At 38.7% G+C, this 19,469-nt stretch overlaps 1 protein-coding gene across 2 annotated transcripts in view; it reads right to left on the bottom strand.

The window, feature by feature from the left end:
* Positions 1 to 7,987: 7,987 nt before the first annotated feature.
* The window catches only part of ITGA6 (integrin subunit alpha 6), a 76,683-nt gene continuing 65,201 nt past the window's right edge, over positions 7,988 to 19,469 (bottom strand). The window contains exons 24-26 of one of the 2 annotated variants that reach the window (XM_046657905.1): positions 15,790 to 15,915; positions 12,475 to 12,604; positions 10,132 to 10,269 (exon numbers count right to left, since the gene is read on the bottom strand). In XM_046657905.1, coding sequence (XP_046513861.1) covers positions 12,497 to 12,604; positions 15,790 to 15,915 — 234 coding nt within the window. In that variant the 3' untranslated portion in view covers positions 10,132 to 10,269; positions 12,475 to 12,496. Of the gene's footprint in view, positions 10,270 to 12,474; positions 12,605 to 15,789; positions 15,916 to 19,469 lie in introns of both variants that reach the window. The other variant, XM_046657904.1, reaches the window with a different exon arrangement.

The following is a 19,469-nucleotide window of genomic DNA, read 5'->3' as shown; positions in this document are numbered from 1 at the left end:
TTGTGACTGTGAACCACTGACCTGCTGTGCTAGCAAAACATCTTGTGACTGTAGTAAAAAGGGATGTTCCTGTCATATTTGATCTATGTTCCCTGTTCCAAGACTGTATATAACCATGCTGTACACCTCACTTCTTCAGAGTGCTTCCTCCCTTGGTGACGGTTCTCTCCCAGGCTATATGGTCCTCAGACTGGCTTATATAATAAACTCACCTCAATTTTGCTTTATAGATTGATTATTTGCGTCGACAGGCCTTAAGAGAAAAAAAATGTTAATGTTACCTCTTGTGCGTCTTACAACTGATAGTGTCTCAGTTATGATGAAATTTGGTTTAACTGTTTCTGTCTGGAGTAAAGAAACTCCGTGGCTTTTTTTTTTTGATTCTGTAAGGACCACATGAGGTTGATCAAAAAATTTTAGGCAGCAAGCAGAAAACAGCTCCCTTATCAGAGTTGTATTCCCTTCCATCTTTGCCTCAAAGTGGCTAGCCCTTGCCTGAGCTCATTGCTTTCATAGGACTGTGCTAAAAGCAGCAGGAAGCAGCCAACATATGTCAATTACTGAATCTTTTCTACTGTTTCTCCTTGGCTGGGATATAGTCTGCCTTCCAAGTTATCCCAGATGATGGTGTTATTAAACGTTTTGCGCAGCATAACAAAGAACACAGTATTCCAGCCCATAACATCTGACTTCTCTTTGCCTGTATCCAGACATTTCCATGGAGCTAATGCCACATGGCCATGCCTCAGGGCAACAACAGTGCAACAACAGCTGGAAGAGGGGTTTTATTCTGAGTAGTAAATCTGTCCAGCTAGCATCTGTATTATTATGGTAAATGGAGAGAATGGATATTGGGAGACAACTCACTGTCTCTAAGGCAAATGGTAATTGGATTGTTGTGATCACCTGGGGAAGGTAGGAAGCCAGAGACAATCCTCCAAGGTAACAATATTTAAGGGATGACCAATAGTAGAAGCCAAGGGAAGAGTGCTCTCAAAAATGAGAGGGCGTACAATACCGTTAGATATTCTCCAGCAGTCAAGTAAGATGAGAACTGAGAGGTATGCTTTGGACTTAATAACCAAAGGTTGTCAGTGGCTTTGGAATAAGTGGTTTCATGAGAACAGTGATGAGGAAGCAAAGACAATAGCTATAAATAAACACAGACATTGGGAAGGACTATGGAGTTGAATGGGTTTCTTTATGTATTTTTTTCAATGGGAAAGTCTTGAGTATGTCTAACCGCTGGGGCAAGCTGAGTGTAAAGAAGAGAGAGAGGTTAAGTGCCTGAATAAGGTCCTGGAAGACTGGAAGAGTTGTCTTAGATGAGAGAAGGGACATGTTTCTGATTGGGATGCATTATCAGTGTGTTTAAGAAATGTGTGGAATTGATGTGGGTAGACCTGGGCTGGAAGCAAGGCTCTGCCACTTGCTAACTGTGTAACCTTGGCTAAGCTGCTCACTCTCTCCAATTATTATGGCCATTTCTCTTATTGAACACCTTCTATAGTACAGGTAATAACCAATGAAATAGTTATTTTTACAAAGGAGAATGCTGAGGTTGTTTAGCCTAGTGGAGAGAACATGTGTGTGAAAGTAAATTAGACTAGAGCCCAAATCTAGGCAGGAAATTGAGAAAAATCCTTATATGATAATTTACATTTTTTTGTGAAGCAGGAGGCAGAGTACGGCTGAAGCAAAGGGAAAAGGTGGGAGAAACCCGTTGAGTAAACCATGTAAGAAAGGAAATTCAGAATAACCAAATAGTTTTCTTCCTTTGATAATCCTTTCAGAGATGCAATGGGGTTGAAGGATTTTACTTTGTATTAGGCAGGACTCTTGCAGACTCACCAGAAAACCCAGTTCAAACTTCTTTAAATGAATAGACTATTTTGTCTCACGTTATTCAAAGATTCTACAGGTACAGTGGATCCAAAGCATCAGAGTGTGCCCTGCTCTCCTCCTCCTCTTTCTTCCTCCCCATATTTCAGCTCCCCTTTCCTTGGTGTCGACTTCACAAGCTTCACAGGGCTGACTCTCTTCTTTGTAATTTCAGGCATAGACAGAGTAGCAGCAAGCTTCAGTAGTCCTAGATGGGCAGAATCTCAGCAATGAGCACCTCCCTCCTTAATTGTTCTAGAAAAACACCAAGATTGACTCTGATTGGCCAGGCTGCAATCATGTTTCTACTCCTGGAAACCAGGAATAGGTGTGGAGAGGTGGTTCACACACACACACACACACACACACACACACACACACACCCCTTCATGGACTGAGTTAGGAGAAGGAAGGATCCCCAAAGGACAGCAGATCCTTTCACCCCAAGAAGGGATGGTGGGCGGGTAAAAACAATATGCATTCTTTATCTATTTCCATGTTCTGCAGATTGGAAATATGTTTTCTTATATTGTATTTATACTTACAAATTTCTAACTCAAGAGTTTTTCATTTTTGCTAGAATTCATTACTGAGATTTAATGAACACATTCAATCCATGAAATGTGACATTCTCTCAAACTTGAAGAATAATTATTCTTAACATTGTTTTTCTGTTTTTATTCCCTTCATTTCCTGATTATTTCTTTTTTAAGTCAGGTAATGTACATACTCATTTCCATCCTCTCTTAGAGGAGATCTAGAAAAAAGAGGAAACAAGATTCACCTTATTGGACATATCTTGAAGAATCAAGTTGAACTTAACAGCAGTAAAAGTATTCTGAATTCAGCATTAGCTGGAAGAAGGCAGCTACATCCTCTCTACCTATTTTCCCTTTCAGTTTCCTAGATCTTTTAGCATTTTCTGTGGGTGAGTGGCCATGTCAATCAGGATTCAGTTCATAAAATAGAAACCACTCCAGATTATTGGCATGCAAGGATTTAATTCAGATTACAAGAACACAAAATAGACTAAGTGGGCTCTAGGTTGGGCCTCTGAGAATAATTTCTAGAATAATGACCTGCCCAGGAGCTCTGGGCCAGTCACTGGAAATTGAGGTGAAGACAAATACTTCTAGCTACAATCCAAGGTCAAGAAAAGGAATCAAGAGGCCACCACCAGTTAACCTTCTCTGATACTCAGAAATCTAGAAGACACTCAACACTGAAGCTTAGGTCTCCACAACCTTGGTTGCTAGGAGAAACACCCACTGTGAGTCCACCTTTCAGATCTCAAATGAAGGTATGTAATTCATAGAATCTAACTGACGTGTAAAACCCTAGCGGCAAGGGAGTCTGGAAAAGTATTGTTAGCTTTCCAGCCTTCCAGCTAGAGGAAGGGGAGAACAGAGGTTGAGCAAGCCCAACCAGTTATCTACCACAATGGCTTAGACATTTTATTCATTTGTTTTTGTTTGTTTTCTGGCAGGAGTAGTTGGGAACAGGCAAAGGAGAACTGAAGAATAGTTGCTGCTTGAGAAAGGAAATGTCAAATTGCAAAAGCTTAACTCTTAGTCACCCTGAACCTTATTTCAATCTTTTTGTTTTGTGACCGATTTAGAGAAGTCACTATAACTAGACCAACAAATCACTGCTTCTGTGGGTCAGCTACTAGAGCTGGCATGCTGTTCCCCTTTCAGCTGTAACAGTATTCACTGTAATGGGATTTTGCTTCTAGCAGGGCAGGTGTCTTGAAGGCATGGCTCACAAGAGTAACCCTAAGACTATTGTCATCTATCCTGTCAAGACAGTGAAAGCTATATACTCAGATATAACTAAGACTAAAATGTGCCTCAATTGCTCTTTATCCACACACTTGAGGATGTTAGGAGGTTGGAAGTTGTATAGAGGTGAGTAGGATGGTGTCTGTTTCCTAGAGGTCTAGATTATCATTCTGGCTATTCCATATACCATTTTTACAAATGAGGTTAAGCCATTAAGGGTTAGTAAATTTGCCCAAGGTCACTCAGGTTGGAAGTGGCAGAGAAGCAACTTGAAGACTGCTGCCAAAGATCCTTGCTACCCAAAGTGTAATCCATGAACCAGCAGCATGGCTGCTAGAAATGTTAGAAATGTTGACTCTCAGGCTCTTTCTCAGACTGCCTGAATCAGAACCTGCATCTTCACAAGCTTCCAGGTCATTCTTAGGCATGTTAAAGTGTGAGGAGGACCGCTCTGACCCACTTTGTTGATTAGGACTTCCTAACCAGGGGTGGCTATCTCAGGGAGGTCAGCACCCTAGAACGTCAGTTCCATCAGCAATTTGAGGACACGTTGGAATCAAACAGATACCCTCCCTTTTTTTTTTTTTGGCCTTTAACAGGTCTTTCAGTCAACGTATTGTGACAAGTGGCAGGGAGAAATGGGAGTTTTCAAACTGCTCTTCCAAAGACAAACTCTGGCCTAATAAGCACGATGTAACTCAAGCACGAGATGGGCTGTGTGAGCATTTCCCCCTCTGCACAGCAGTAAAGGGGATAAGCCACAAAACTGCACTGGACTTTCCCACTAAAGGAAACCAAAGAACTGATAGTGCGTGTAAAGAGCTGAGAAAGGATTCATAAAGAGTCTGCTCTTTTACACTTTTCCAATTCGGGGCGGGGTGGGGGGGAAAAATCAAGAAGAATCAGTACACAGCATTTTCAAGATGCCTACACAGACTTTGTGCACACGCTCCAACCCCAACCCAAACCTGCATTATGGCCATTGTTTTAAAGTTTAAGACAGAAATAGGGCCAATCTTCTTGTACAAAATGACCGATGTTGTTAAGCAGTTTAAATTTAAGAGTTAGGTTCACAGAATCTTTAGTTAAGGGTACTCAGACTTGTAGATTGTAGCTATAAAACCCACTGTAAATCATGGGGTATGAGACATTGAAGAGTGAGGAGAAAAAAGGTCAGAGGCAATCAAAATAAACTGTTTCCCCATCTGTGAAATGAGGAAGTAGAACTAGATTTCCATGCTTCCTTCCTATTTTAACGTTTTCTGATCCTACATAACAAACAAGTGTACTTATAAAAATAGCTCACATTTAATGAGCACTTCCAGCTCATCTCATTCACTCCTTACAAGAACCTGTGAGATGGGTACTATTATCAATCCTATTTTACAGATGAAGAAACTGGGGCACAGACAAGTCAGTCACTCACTAGGGTTATATTCTAAGAGGTGAAGCTAATGCACACCCTGGCAGTCTGACTCGAGCCTTGCTCTTACACAGCCTGCTCACTTGCCTTGCTCTATGGCAAATATGTCTCTAGCCTCTCAGCTCTTATTACTGGTGCAGTGGAAGCACCACAAGCGGAAATGAGGCATTTCCACACAGAAGACAGAGCTTTTTCCATAAATATTCAGGTCATCCAATAACCTCTAAAGCAGTTCTCAACCTTGGCTGCACTTTAAGAGTCACCTGGGGAGCCTTAAACAGTACTGATGCCTGGGTCCCATCTTCATAGATTCTGAGAGGCAGTCTGGCATGCAGTTTGGGCATTGGGATTTTTTTTTTTTTTTAATGTTCCTTAAGAGTTCAAATGTGCAGCCCAGGTTGAGAACGACTACTCCAAATTTTCTGAGAATGGGGTTGGTTCTGGAGGCAAGTTCCACCCACATAGGATTAGGTGCTGACTTTATATGTCAACCATTGATCATGCAAGATTTTTAATTCTGCTACTTAAATACTATGTTTGTCAGTATGATCAGTTGTTTTAAATGATAAGCTTCCTATAGAAGGTCAGAGCCAGTGTCTTATTTGTATATGTATCCCCAGAGACTAGTAACATCCCTAGAAACTCTACTTCCAATTGGAAAAAAAATGAGTAAACCATGTCTAACTGTCTCCATTTCGCAACAGGATCTTAACAGAACACACTTAAACCTATCTGCTTGTTACTGGTGAACTGAATACTTACCTGTCAGGCTTTGAGATAAGGAAAGCAGCACACTCTCTCCCTGTCATTTCTTGAGGTTTTCTTTGTGGATGTTCTAGAAGGATGAACAGTGTGTGAGAAATTTTATCTGACCTTTGCTAATATGGGTCTGTCTCTGCCCATTTCCATGATACTGGCACCAGCAGCCTGACTGAGAGATGGCCTTAGGGTGGTAAGGGCCAAGAGAAGATTGAGGCACTTAAGCTTTGCTGACTGCTGCACAAACTGCACCCAATTCCTTCACTTTCAGTGTAATCATCAACCATTACCTGGTTAGTTTTGCCCTTTGTGGCGCCTGGTCCACCCTTGCACTGTGCTAGACCAGTTTTCTTACTCTGCTTTGCATTTTACAGCTCACTTACCCTTAGTGAGAGGACTTAACCTTGAATCCCTTTATAACTTTCCTCCTACACGGGTCTGTGGGAGCCATGGCCTCAGCCACTAGGACACAGCACTCCCACATTCTAACAGCTGGATCAGATGCCTTTCACAGTCAAAACCTGGTTTTCAAGGTACAAGAGAGAAAAAAACACTTGCCATTTGATCATAATCAGGAACTACTGGAAGAACAGAGGCCTACGAGCTTCTCTGTGCTAGCCACTCTCATGAAATCATTCTGAAGTTCATTTTCTTCATCTCTTTGAACCTTGCCCTCTCCTCCTGCAAGGGGTTGGACCGTGATAGTGGTTGGACCCTATCCTCTGGTCCCAGGGAACTGCCTTTTTAATCATTTACTTTATGCTACCCAAGCTGATCAAACAACTCTTCCACATTCCTGTTTTCTCAGCCCTGAGGATGGCCTTATGTGGAACCCAGTCAACTACAACATTTCCCTCTTTCTCAACTTTAAAACAAAACAATTATCAATCCCAGTCTGTCTTCTCACATTGTCCTTTTATGGGTTAGTGTACTAGAGATCAGTTTTTCATTAAGATGTTTTCATTTAGGGTAGAAGGCTCAGCCTGAACCTTACCTCCCTGATCTGGACAATTTAAAGCATTTCCTACCTACATCTACCTCACATTCTAGAATATTCTCAACCAGAAGGGCATGACATAAGCCTTGACTGTGCACAATCCATTGGGAGGCTGTGGCAAGTATTCTGCAACCAACAATAAAGTGTCAATGTTTGCAAATGGGCCCAAGGATATCCGTATAGTAATGCCTGTCATTCCTAGGCATTCCTGTATGATTGTTTTGAGAGGGAGAGAAAGGGGTGGAATCGCAGGAATCATATAAAGCACCTCCACCCCAGGTCATTATGCCACAGCCCTAGCCAAGAACAGCTACTGACATTCTTAATGCTTCTGGTGATTACACATTATTGCAGCTTTTAAATCTGGGTATATCCATGAGACTGTGGCTAAGAAGGGTTCACAGCTACCGGCCCATCATTAAAGTGCCAATCACACATTTCTTTGGGTGGTAACACCTGTTTGATCTTCAAAGCACTAAAAAGGCTAAGACAATATACCAAGTACAGTGGAAAACTATTACCTAATACACTGGACAGATAACACATTTTAGACTGGAAATTTATTCAGGCCAGGGCATGCTATATTGTCTGGGTACTATATACATGCCTTATCTTTATTTATTAAATTGTGATAATCCAGCTAGAGAAGTTTCATAGAATTGCTTAAATCTAAAGGAAATCCTTTGGTGCAGGAAGTCTTTTCTGACCAGTCAGTTCTGCCAAATCAGTCCTTGGTGATCAATATAATGACACACGTCACAGCTGGACTGCTCTCACAACCAAAACGTGTTCTAAGAGGAAAGCAATTTAGCCATAAGGACTTTTATTCTTCATGCTATGGTATCATTGCTAAATAATACCCTGCCCTTCACAAGCATAATCCTTTGAAGCAGATGAATCATTGCAAACAGATATCTCCCAATTTGTAGGTATCTTGAATAAACCATCTTTAAGATCATTTTCTTTTGAGTATCAACTGAGCAGTAGAGCCAAAAGGAGGAAAAAAAAAAAAAGCCTCAATCACATTGACATTGCATCTTCTTGGGTACTGGTATCTTTGGCTGATCTGAGATTATATGGAGCAGTAAGAATAAATAAAAACATCAAAAACTTTAGTTTGGCTTGATGAAATAAAAAGAAAGGCAATTCAGGTTCTCACTTATAATTTTAGAGTTTGTTTCACATATACAATGCTGTGTTACTAAGCAAGGAACACTTTCATAAAAAAATTTATTTCACACTTTTATACAAATATCCACAGGTATTTTCTAATCATGAAACAATTTTACAATGCTAGTTAGTATAAAAATGTCTCAAATGCAAACAGACCAGTGACTTGACTTGAGATGACATTTTTAACAACTATAAATTTAAACACCACTACCTTCCCGTTTCTTTCTTGTTGAACCACCCGCCCCTCCCTCCCCACCTTCAGGGCATTTGTTTTTATAACAAAGGTCTAGAAACACTTTCAAAATATCAGCTTCTTAGCAACCTATGAAGCCAGTGCGTTCGGTTCTAAGTTACCTAAGCAAGAAACTGAGATTTTAAACACTGTTATGACCTGTTTTAGAGAAATTTTTGTAAACAAAATATCATTGTAAAACTATTTTTGTGAATGAAAATTCCAAAGTACAACTAGAATAATGTCCTTAGTATCTTAAGGGCATAAGATTTCTGAAAAGCAAAAAAATTAAAAGCGACAATGGCACATGTAGCTGTATTTTGTTCTTCTAAAAGACCGAGACACTGCTTACACTATATCCCAACAAATTAGCACTGGGTTACTTTTGCTCCCCATATAACTTAACATTTGGAAGTACAGTAATTAGGAAAAAAATTCAGCTTTCATAGCTATTCAGTCTCTACTGAAAGTATAGAATAATATCTTCCTCTCCCACCTTCATTTTTAAAATTAAAAAACAACTTAAGGTTCTTGTTAGAGCATTCCCAAAGTAATTTTGGAAATATAGATAGAGGAGGAAACAAAGCAAAAAATAGATCATCTCACTGATTAAATGATTCCAATAACATTTAAAAACTTAAAGGCCAGGATGTTCTCCCTGACTCTTGGGGTCAGATATTCAGTAGTCTTACACTGACTGGATCAGTCCGGATCCACCATAGGCACTCACCATTTCTTTCAAGTCCTGAATATACAGTATTTGCAGCAGTGACTAAACTGCACTAAAGTTCAACGAACCAACCAACCCATAATTTCCAAGGATTCTTGAAAGTTATAGCATGAAATTCAGAAATATCACACAGGGCTCTAAACTCCAAAATATCCAATGTCTGATAAGAATTAAACATCTTATGGTTAAATCCTATTTCTTAAGCCAAGCTTTTGGGTTTGGAGGAAGTGGGTAAGGGCTGTCATGAAGGGAGATGTTTCAATAACTTAAACCTATCTGTAAATTATAAGAACTCTCTAGCAATTGATAAGGAATTATTATTTTCCTTTTGCAGTAAACAATTTAGGTCACACTAATGACCTCCCATGTTCTAATTCTGATTGTTTAATCCAACCTGAAGGGTAAACTGGAGAATCTTTGGCCTGTTAGTCAATAACAAAATGGTTTGTAAAAAAAGAAAAAATAAATACCATATACAAATAAGTATAACTAGCATTCAAGTCTGTTGCGCCTGGATGTTTTAGTGAAAAGGGAGAATGAGATCTGTATATATTTGGTGTGAGCAAGTGTTCACACATCTAGGAAATGGAAAAAGATGGTAGGATGGCAACATCACCTTCTATTGCACATTTAATTTAAGATAGCACTTAAAATTGAAACACAACTACCCCGATGGTGGAGTCTTGGGATGCGGGACAGTTGACTTGCAGGTCCTCCAGTCCTACAGGAAGAACGTTTGCAGGGGCAGCGTTGAGGTTAGGACGGTCACTCTGTTAGCGCGGTCACTGTGGGTGCCTTCTTCCAGCTACACTATCGGGAGGATGTCGCAAAAGCACAACTGGGCAGGCCCGTCCCCAGCACATGTTTAAGTTAGCCACACCAAAAACAAAGGCAACCCAGAAAGTTAAATTAAGGCAGTTAAAGAAAAATCCATTCCAACCGTCTTAAATTTGGCTGTGCAAAACAGGAGCCTCAGGTACGTAACAACGTCCACAGTTAAAACTGTAGGTTCGTACTGTGTGTAGTCTGTCTGAAATCAATATGCAGGTATTGAACAGACTTTTAAATCCATTTGACTTTCTGAGTTGGGAAAAAAAGCAGTTTGGGTACAGTGAAGCTTGTTTGGCCCCCCTAGGAGTAGCTTTCATTTTCATTCCACCTTGTGATCCACTGTTTTTTTTCAAAGTTATCATTATATTTTTCATCTTTGATCTCTCGCTCTTCTTTCCGGATCCTTACAGCATGGTATCGGGGAACGCTATCATCGTACCTAGAGCGTTTAAAGAATCCACACTGGAGAAGGGGGAAGAGAAAAAGAAACAAATTAAATTATCTCAAGAAAAGCAAGAGCACTAAATGGGAACGCCTAAGCTTTCTGTTCAGCTCTGCCTACCTTTGGACGAAGGAAAAAAGGCATGGTTTTCTTTTAACAAGGAACTAACAGATAGAAAAGAATGTAACAGCCAGTGGATATAAATGGAAGAGAAGAACAGCTGTAAAACTGGAAGAAACATCCGGTTTTCCATCTTGTCTTTACATTTTATAACAAATGTAAGCTACCTCTACTAACAATTTAAGGGTTTATGAAACAGTGCTTCCATTTTTTTATAATCACAATACTATATGTAAAAGATCTAATTTTCAGATTATTAGAACATCATTTTAATTTAAAGAACAATTTTTTTTAAAGGCGATAAACCAAAGCTTATCTCATGCCCCTCTCCCACTAACAAAATGGAAATTGGGTCACAAATATTTCACAAATTACTATTTGAATATGCCAGTGTTGAAATGGTTCACTTTAAGAATCTTCTCTCCTCCGAGGGTCCAGGACACATCTCTCATTAACTAGGAGGTAATTTACACTACCTGGATTTGCTGTTGTGCTTCCACATTAAGCTGTTTCATTAATAAATCGTGTAGTCACTGTGTCCTGCAATAAAGTCAATCACGTACCTCAAAGAACTTGAGGAAAAGCATCACTAGATTGAATTTCCGAGCACCCCCTAATTTTTCTCTTTATTTTTTTTTTGCAAAAGACAACATTTACATTTAAATGATTAATGAATATATATTTTATTCATTTTTCAAAAAACATTCAATCGGATCCAAAGGAGATTTTACTGAGAACATATCTGGAAATTTTAAAATCAGATTGAATTTTTTAAATGAATAAAATATATGTTTTTTTAAAAAAGATGTGTTTTCCATTTAAAAAGGCAGATGGGAGGATGAGGAAGATACTAGAATGGTTGATTAATGTGTTTATTATGTGACATCAACAGGAACAGAACATTTAAGTTGGATGATGTTATGTTCTAAAAATTATGTGCACAGTTATCACTAAATCAATAGGAAAAATGGACCAAGAAGATTTTTGTTCAAAGGCCATTTCTACATGGACTCCTTTATCATTCTGTGCAAAAAAGCCAATACCTATCTATTACAAAATGTGGCTCCTGCCCCATGTAATCAAAGAAGGAAATCAAGGGTGATATGTAAAACTGGAATGGAAATGTTGGGATTCATCGTGACGATGCCACGGAAAGGGATTCTAGGAGTAATTCTATCCCCTCATGCCCACAGAAATGGAAAAAGGAATCACTGCCAATTCCTGTTTCCATGGATTTATAAATATGAAAAAGCAAAACATGAACTTAAAATCAACTGAGACCCACATGTGAATGAAATTTCTAGGAACATGAAACAAGGTCAAACTCCATCACAACATATTGAAATAAAAACTATCCAGAGCATTTTTACACTAGAATTTTGTATATCGAAGGTCACTTTGATAAAGAACCATCTTCTGAAATTGGCTGTAGTGTCCATCATGCCAATAGTCATAGTTTGTTGTAATGGTCTTTGACCTGTAGTAGATATGCAGGAAAAGGAAGTTGCATGCTTAGCTAGCATAAAACAATTTCTGAGCAGCAATAAAAGCATTCCAAGCCTTCCCCCATCACTTTAAAGCAAGGAGATCAAAAAGATGACAGTGAGAGAGCCTTCTCATCAAGAGAAACACAATGTTTCCAACATGCAACAGGTTAATTAGGCAATCAACACAAGCTTCTATCTGTGGAAAATTCCAAAATGGACAAGAAATCTGGAATGATTTCTTATGCATCTTTGAAATTCCGAGTGGGACACTACATACTAGATTAACAACTCACGGCAGACTGGGCTACTGTGGAGGTCTAAAGCCTCCTTTTATATGTACATAGATTTTAGATTTCTTCATTGCTGTAGGTGATGTTGAACGACAACAACACAAAATAACTCACCTGCAACCAAAGATTCTCTGTGCGTTTTTAAAAAAACTGTAAGCTTTCAAGTGACATAAATAAAATAAAATAAATCCAAGCAAGGCAAGCCAGTGTGGACATTTGGAAACATCTGTTAATGGGACACACACACAGCAAGCTGTTGCTCTTAAAGTTAGCCACCACAACCATAGCAGGTCCCACAGCTAGCAATTAAAAAACATTGATCAATTACCAATTACAGAAGTAGATCAATACTATGCATCAGAAGTAAGCCTCTCTTTATCAGATGGCTGAGCATGGATCTCAGCCTTGTGATATGTGGCATCATAATGATCTTTCTTATTTCTCTTGAAGAAACCACACTACAAGGAAGCAAGGTATTTAGTCAGTTTTACAGTTTTGTGTACAAGAGCTAAACAAAAGAAAATCTCAGATTTTAACCTGTTTTCTACTTTTAGCTTGTTTACAAAGAGACCACTATGGATCAACCAGAAGCAAACAGCCACTGCGCTATGTTACGTAGTGACAGCAATCAACCCAGCTCTATTACCATGGGTCTCTGGTCAAATATTTATATGGATGACATTAGTCAGCTAATTGATTTTTCTATTTGTAACAGAAATCCCGAGGACAAAAATCATCCTAAAAGGGAAAATCATACACATCTTATTATAGTTTTGGGTGGTTTCTTCTTACAGGAGAATATGGACTCTAAAATAGGCAAAAGATTGACTTCTATAGTTTATTGAGACAAAGGTTAAAGAATCAATTCTCTAAGTAAGATTTAGTGCAAATCCAAATAAAATAGCTACTGTGAGTATTTTTCTTCCTTTCACAGGAAATTTTATGGAACAAATGCCATTTACTTGAGGCCTTTGGATTTGTGCGGTAAATCACAATATAAATTCGAATACACCATTATGAAAGAATGACTGCTGTTATTTTCTCAAATTCTGAACTACCATGTAACGCTTAAGTGATAGGAACGTATGCTCCTCAGGTTAGGTCACTCAAAATGAGGATAAAAGTATAATTCCATTTTCTACTATAATTTCCTTCATTCAACGATGGAGAAACTTTTCTATTTACTTTTATCTAGCTCATAAGGCCATGGAACTGCCCTTTGAAATATAACTCGGTGGAATAAATCTCTGCCCTGTTGGAAAATTCTGCTTCCTAGTCTGGCAACTCATTAAGGTAAAAACCTAGATCTGTTTTGTACAACAGTAGCTACTAACTACATGTGACTATTCAAATTTAAATTAAATTTAAAAGTCAATACGTCAGTTGCACTAGCCATTCCAAGTGCTCAATAGCCACATGTGACTAGTGACTACCATATTGTATAGTAGAGCTTCAGAACGCTTCCATTACAAAAAGTTTGGTTGAGGAGCATTGATCTAGACTATTTACCTTGATATTTATTTGTGACTCTCAATTTAATACACAGTGAACACACCCAGTCAACTTTCAATAACATGTATAGGTAAATAGGATGGGAAAATGAATGAACCAGGAACCAAGAGTCCTGGTCCTGCCTCCAACTTGGCAACATTCCCAATATCCATGGGCATGAGCATCTTTGTTTGCAAAATGAAGGTGACTGGACCAGCCTGGAAGACTTTCCTCTTTTACCTCCAAAGAAAACCTTATGCAGAGTACCGATATTTAAAGCAGATGAAATCAGAACTGTTCTTGTTGAAGTGGGGATGTTGGCCCTAGGCCCACTTGCCTAGCTTAGTCTTAGCACCTATGTGGATATGCAAAACCCAATTAAAGGCCATGGAATAGAGTCCTTTCTGGACCTCAATTTCTACAATTTTTTAACACATAAAAACAAATACGTCCATTTCATAAAGAAGAGCATCTATAAATTAATAAAAATTATTTTCATGTGGGGTTTTAGAAGTTATCTGACTACTTTAGAGTTTACTTGTGAGTCTGGATACTTTAGAACTTCAAAAACAAAAACAAACAAAAAAACCCAATGAGATCATCTAGTCTGAATGACTTATTAAACAGCTAAGGCAAAGCAGTGTACCAGGGAGGTGAAACGATTTGCCCAAGATTATATACAGTTTGGGTTTCTTAACTCTGAACCCATTGCTATGTCTCACCCTCATTAAAGACTCCCAATAAGACCTGCTCTGAAAAAGATTGAACTTGTGACCTCTTCCAGAGAGCACAAGAAGGTCATCCTCAAATATCAATCCTCAAATTCAGTCTTTGATATCAAAATAATTCTCAGAGCATCTCCTATATTGGCTGGCTGTGCTTTACCAGACAAACCTCTTGCCTTAAGTAAATATCAGAAGGAGGACAGGCTAACATCTCATGCAAGGAGGAATCTTGGTATGAGCAGATACCAACCTTCAATCACACATTTGGAGGACATCAGAAAATTATCTCAGATTGGCAAGAGGAAGTTACTTGAAAAAATAAAGTAAAAAAGAGATGCCCAATATTTGAAAGTGAGAATATTCTGAACCCTTGTCTATTATACTCTTGGATCTAAGGAAAGGATAAGGATGGTTTGATCCTAGAGATTGTTGGTTGAGGTTCATAATTCTTTATCCAAAGTCCTCTGTACGAGACATGCTTGGAAATGCAGAATTTGGGGCATTTTAGAAAAGTAATACGCTATATACATGATGCCACTGTAATCAAAACATTCATATTTCTGCAGTGAAACGAATGAATAAAAGATAAAGACTATAAATAGCCTCTCTTTACATCATGTCAAGTTTTGCTGCCAAATAAGTCATTAAAAACTTTCAGTTTTCAGAGTTTTTTGCAATTTGTAACTGTTGATAGGGACTGTGGACCTCCATTACTCATTGAGAATAATCCAAAATCTATAGGTTGTAATCTTTGGCAACAAAGTTTGTATCTATCTCATACACACTTTTTTGTAATGTAGACTATTTACTGGTAGGAAGCAGGAGGAAGATACTACATTTTATTTGCAGGACCAAATTCTAATGAAGAACATCAAATCGAACCCAAATCTTCCTCATGTTTGATATAGGCCATGATGACCCCTTGAGATGGAGTTATTCATTAATTTCTTGCTTTTCTATTCCTACTCTACGTGCTGCTGTAACAAGTCCCAATGGCTGCCATGAACATTTCTTTCTAGAAGTTGAAATTAACAGGGTTACAGATTCAGATTAATGGGATACACAACAATTTGGCTTAGATTCAGAATTTGATCTTAGAAGAAAAAAATACTAAAAGTAGTACAACTTTAAAAAATTGTTATTTGCCCAACACGCTAAACTATATGTGAAAAACACCAAAATTTATACATTTAAGAAACATTATTATGTACAATATAGCTTTAAATACACAGTACGAGGTAGATATACAGGGAGTCCTTGTAAAATTCTCAAGTTTGCTGTTATGTTGGGAAAATTTCATAATAAAATGTTGGGAAAAACGAAGCAATGAAGAAAAAGACATGTCCATACTATCAGTGTTAATTCACCTTTTTAAAAACATGAAATAAAGTTTGTATCACGAAACTCAAATGCTAGATATTACTTACCTTCCAGAGTATATACACTAAGAGAGCAAGCATCAAAATCCCAGCAAGAATAGCCACTAGGATGATCCACCAAGCTACTCCTGAATAGTGAGCTACAGTCTTTGAAGGAAACACAGTCACACGAACCTACGGGGCATAAAAAGCAACATCATCATAAATTGGAGTGAGTTTATAGTTCTAATTCTGCTTCTGGACACATTTTGGACAATGCAGCCTATGGGGGGACGAGATGCTTTTTTGATGTGAGATCCTTTCCTTTAATAATGGAATCTTGCTTTGAAAGGCATTTCTTGGAGCTCTTTTCCCAGAACCTGGACAATGCTGGACTGTGTTTTGACAAAGTGGTTATTTCTTTGCTAACTTATCTTTTTAAAATTTTTGTAATCAACAAAAGTAGAGACTATTGTACAATGAACCATCATTTATTCATCACCAAGTCTCAACAATTATCACAACACAGCCAATCTTGTTTCAGCTGTATAATCTGGTATCTTTTTGAGAAAGATCACTCTCTCTTTTAGTTAGTTTTCAGCAATGGAAATAAAAGGGCTAGTTTATGCATAATTAGCCTATATTCCTCGCTCAGACTTTAAAGATGTTGTGAAATATAAAAATAAGAATGGAGCTGCAGTACTGATACCATTTTAACTTTCTCTTAGGATATCAAACTAAGGACCCTCATAAACAATAAAACTTCCTGAAATGGCTTGGTGCTGTCTTCCACAACAATGTGTATGGACAAGCTAGACTCTGGATTCAGTGAGGGGCAGCTTGGAGCTTTAAGCAGCAGCTGATGAGAAGCTTAAGCTCTAAACATTTGATAGTTGGCAAATACCAATTAAACAGAAATGGTGTTTATTCATAAACCTAAAAAGTTGCTTAGGGCAATTCACAACAACTTGGTTATGTAGGTTTAGAATTCAAGTGGATTTTTGTGATGCCAGGAGACTATTTTTCAAAGCACGTAAAAGACCTGGTGATTGCTATGAATAAGATTTTGTAAACTACACTGATTAGAGATCTACCAGTTTGAAGTTTCTGATGTTTCTGAATTAAGAGAAAGCAAAGTGAAGGGTAAACAAAACTTAGAGGGAGCATTTAACTTCTGAGAAGTGTTTTTCGTCAAGTATTCCATATTAGCACCGAACTCTGGATGCCGCCTAAACATGCTTCTGTGTCTACACTGTGCATCAATACTTCTATACTACAATTCTTTTTTTTCCAATCTCTTCATTAAAGCACTTCACTTTCTACTTATACTAGAAAACAACTTCTCAACCTCATTTGACTTATAGAATGTACTTAAAAGCAAGAGAACTGCTGTTCTTTAAACATTTAATAGGAAAGGATTCACATTTGCCAAGCTCCCCACCCCCCCGGGGGGGGGGGGGCGGGGGGTGTCACAGCCTCCCTTCCCCCCATAGGTATCCCAGCTTTAAGCTAAAGCAACTCTTTCTTGAGATTATTGGTTCTAACACAGGGGTAGCCATGAAATAGGGAAGACAGAATAGAGACCAGTGAAGAAATAATATAGTTGACATGATTGGTAGACCTGACTCCTGTAAAAGAAAACAAAAAGATTATTTCAATAACTTATGCTGTAGCTCGTATAACTTTGCTTTCCTAGTATCTAGCAAAGAGAAGGCACAACAGTGTGTCCTTGGGGACAAGGTGACAACTTGGAAGGGCCATCCTCATTTTTAAGAATAAGTTCTGACACGTGGAAGTGGAGAGTGGGGACTGGTCCATGGCAAGGGGAACCAGCCTTACTACAATCACGCTGTGTACCAGAGCCTTTTAAATGACTGCTATCAGTGGGAGTCAGGGGTGGGGAATCACTCCCCAAAATGGCTGCAATCCAATAGCATAAGGGCTGAACAAGGTAATTTTTGATTGTAGGGGTGGGGAGGTTGTGGGAAGGAATCCAGCTGAGAGCTCTAAGCCCCAGGTCTGGCCACCATTCAAACCAAATCTTAGAGCCTTTTACAAATTGCAAAACAACTCACTGGGCGTCAAAGACTGAGGACTGCAACTAGGGGTTGGGCCACACATTTGAAGGGCACATGTGCTCTGCAAACCCAGTCTGTGTGCACGACCACACTGCAGTCCAGGAAGGCAAGAGAGGCCAGTCAGCAAGATTTTATTGTTTGTGTCCTTAAATTGTCAACTGAAGTTTGTTTTTCTCGTACGACAGTCATTCTCCAGCAGGGATTTGGAATCAGGGGGGGTTGGCCTTAACACTGGGTAAGGGGAGACCAACTGTGGGCTAAGAGTCCCAGAGCTCTGGGAAGCCTTGTCTCATCTTACTGATGGACAATGACAGGTGAAGGTGATTAGAAATTACTCCAACTCCAAAAACAAATTTTTTTTGGTTTCGTTGAACTCTAGGCACTTCCATTGGGATGACCTATGCATGTGAACCTCATCCATCATGTGCCCCTAAGGGGAAAAAGGGCTTAAGCTCTGCTGATGCATTGAATTCTATCACCAGAGAGCAGTGCTTAGACCACATTAGCTTGCCCACTGGCAAAATCGTTTCCCTAAGTCACTCTGTAATATAATAATCTCTGCTCTTACGGAACGTCAGTATAGAAAACCACCCAATGAAGGGATTTTCGTATCTTTTACCAAACTCTTTATTCAAGACATCAGTCTCTTAGTGAGTGTTCCTTACATCAGAAATCCATCTTATACAAGGTCCGTATCTTAAGTTCTGCTCTGAATTTAGAGTCAAAAAAGAAAATCTCATTCCCCTGAAGAATGATGTACCTACTTTTACCTATCACATTTTCTTTAGTCTTTGGCAGCCAGGAAGCTTAAATACTCTCTTCTCAATCCCTTAGGAATGAAGTAGGGGTATGTAAATACAGCCAATCAACAATCCCCCCTTCCCTGGCTTAATCCGACAATTCTCTCCTGGTTCACTGTCTCCTAGATGATGACGTTCTTAATAATCAACACTGTACATTATTCATTTGTGCAGGAAGGCATACAGTGTGCCCTTAATAAGTGCTTGTTAAATGGATGGATTTAATTTAATTGACGATAGAATCTAACCATCTTATCTAGTTCTATTAGGTGACCAGCTCTCTCTGACTTTTTTATAACAATGTCTTAAAAGTATTTTATTGAGAAGTGAACACAAAACTCTTGAAATTGCTTGGGTTGTAAGGAAACACAAAGATTTTTCTCTTCTTTTTAAAAACAAAATGAAACAAAACAGGATTAGAGTAAAAGCAGTGGGAAGAAGTTTCAATATCAAGACCAACAGACAAGTCAGATTACTCAACCTCCTTTGCTTCTATCTCCAAAGAAAAATAATCTTCAGACTGGAAAGAACAGATGAACCAAGACAAAGATGAAACTGAAACTCATCATAAGTGAGGGAATAAAAAAAGAAGGCATCCTGACACTTGAATTAAGCTCAAATCTTTAAGTCCAGAAAAACTGCACCTAAAACACTGAAGAGGTGTGTAGATATATCTGAGCTCTTGTATCTCAGAAATTACAGTTAATAGAAGAGGTATCAAAAGACTACAGCTCAGGAGATGTCTCAGTTTTCAAAAAAAATAGGTTCTAGATATAAGAGACCAGTAACCCATTCCCAAATCTACCAATTATTAAACAAAGTAGGAACACAGCAATGACTCCAATTCCCATCAGCAGGCATGGGTTCCCCA

This window comes from Equus quagga, chromosome 4 (genome assembly GCF_021613505.1).
Source record: "Equus quagga isolate Etosha38 chromosome 4, UCLA_HA_Equagga_1.0, whole genome shotgun sequence".
In the NCBI taxonomy this organism is placed as follows: domain Eukaryota; kingdom Metazoa; phylum Chordata; class Mammalia; order Perissodactyla; family Equidae; genus Equus; species Equus quagga.
The sequence above is the reverse complement of the archived record's forward strand: the minus strand, read 5'-3'. Positions and strand labels throughout refer to the sequence as shown.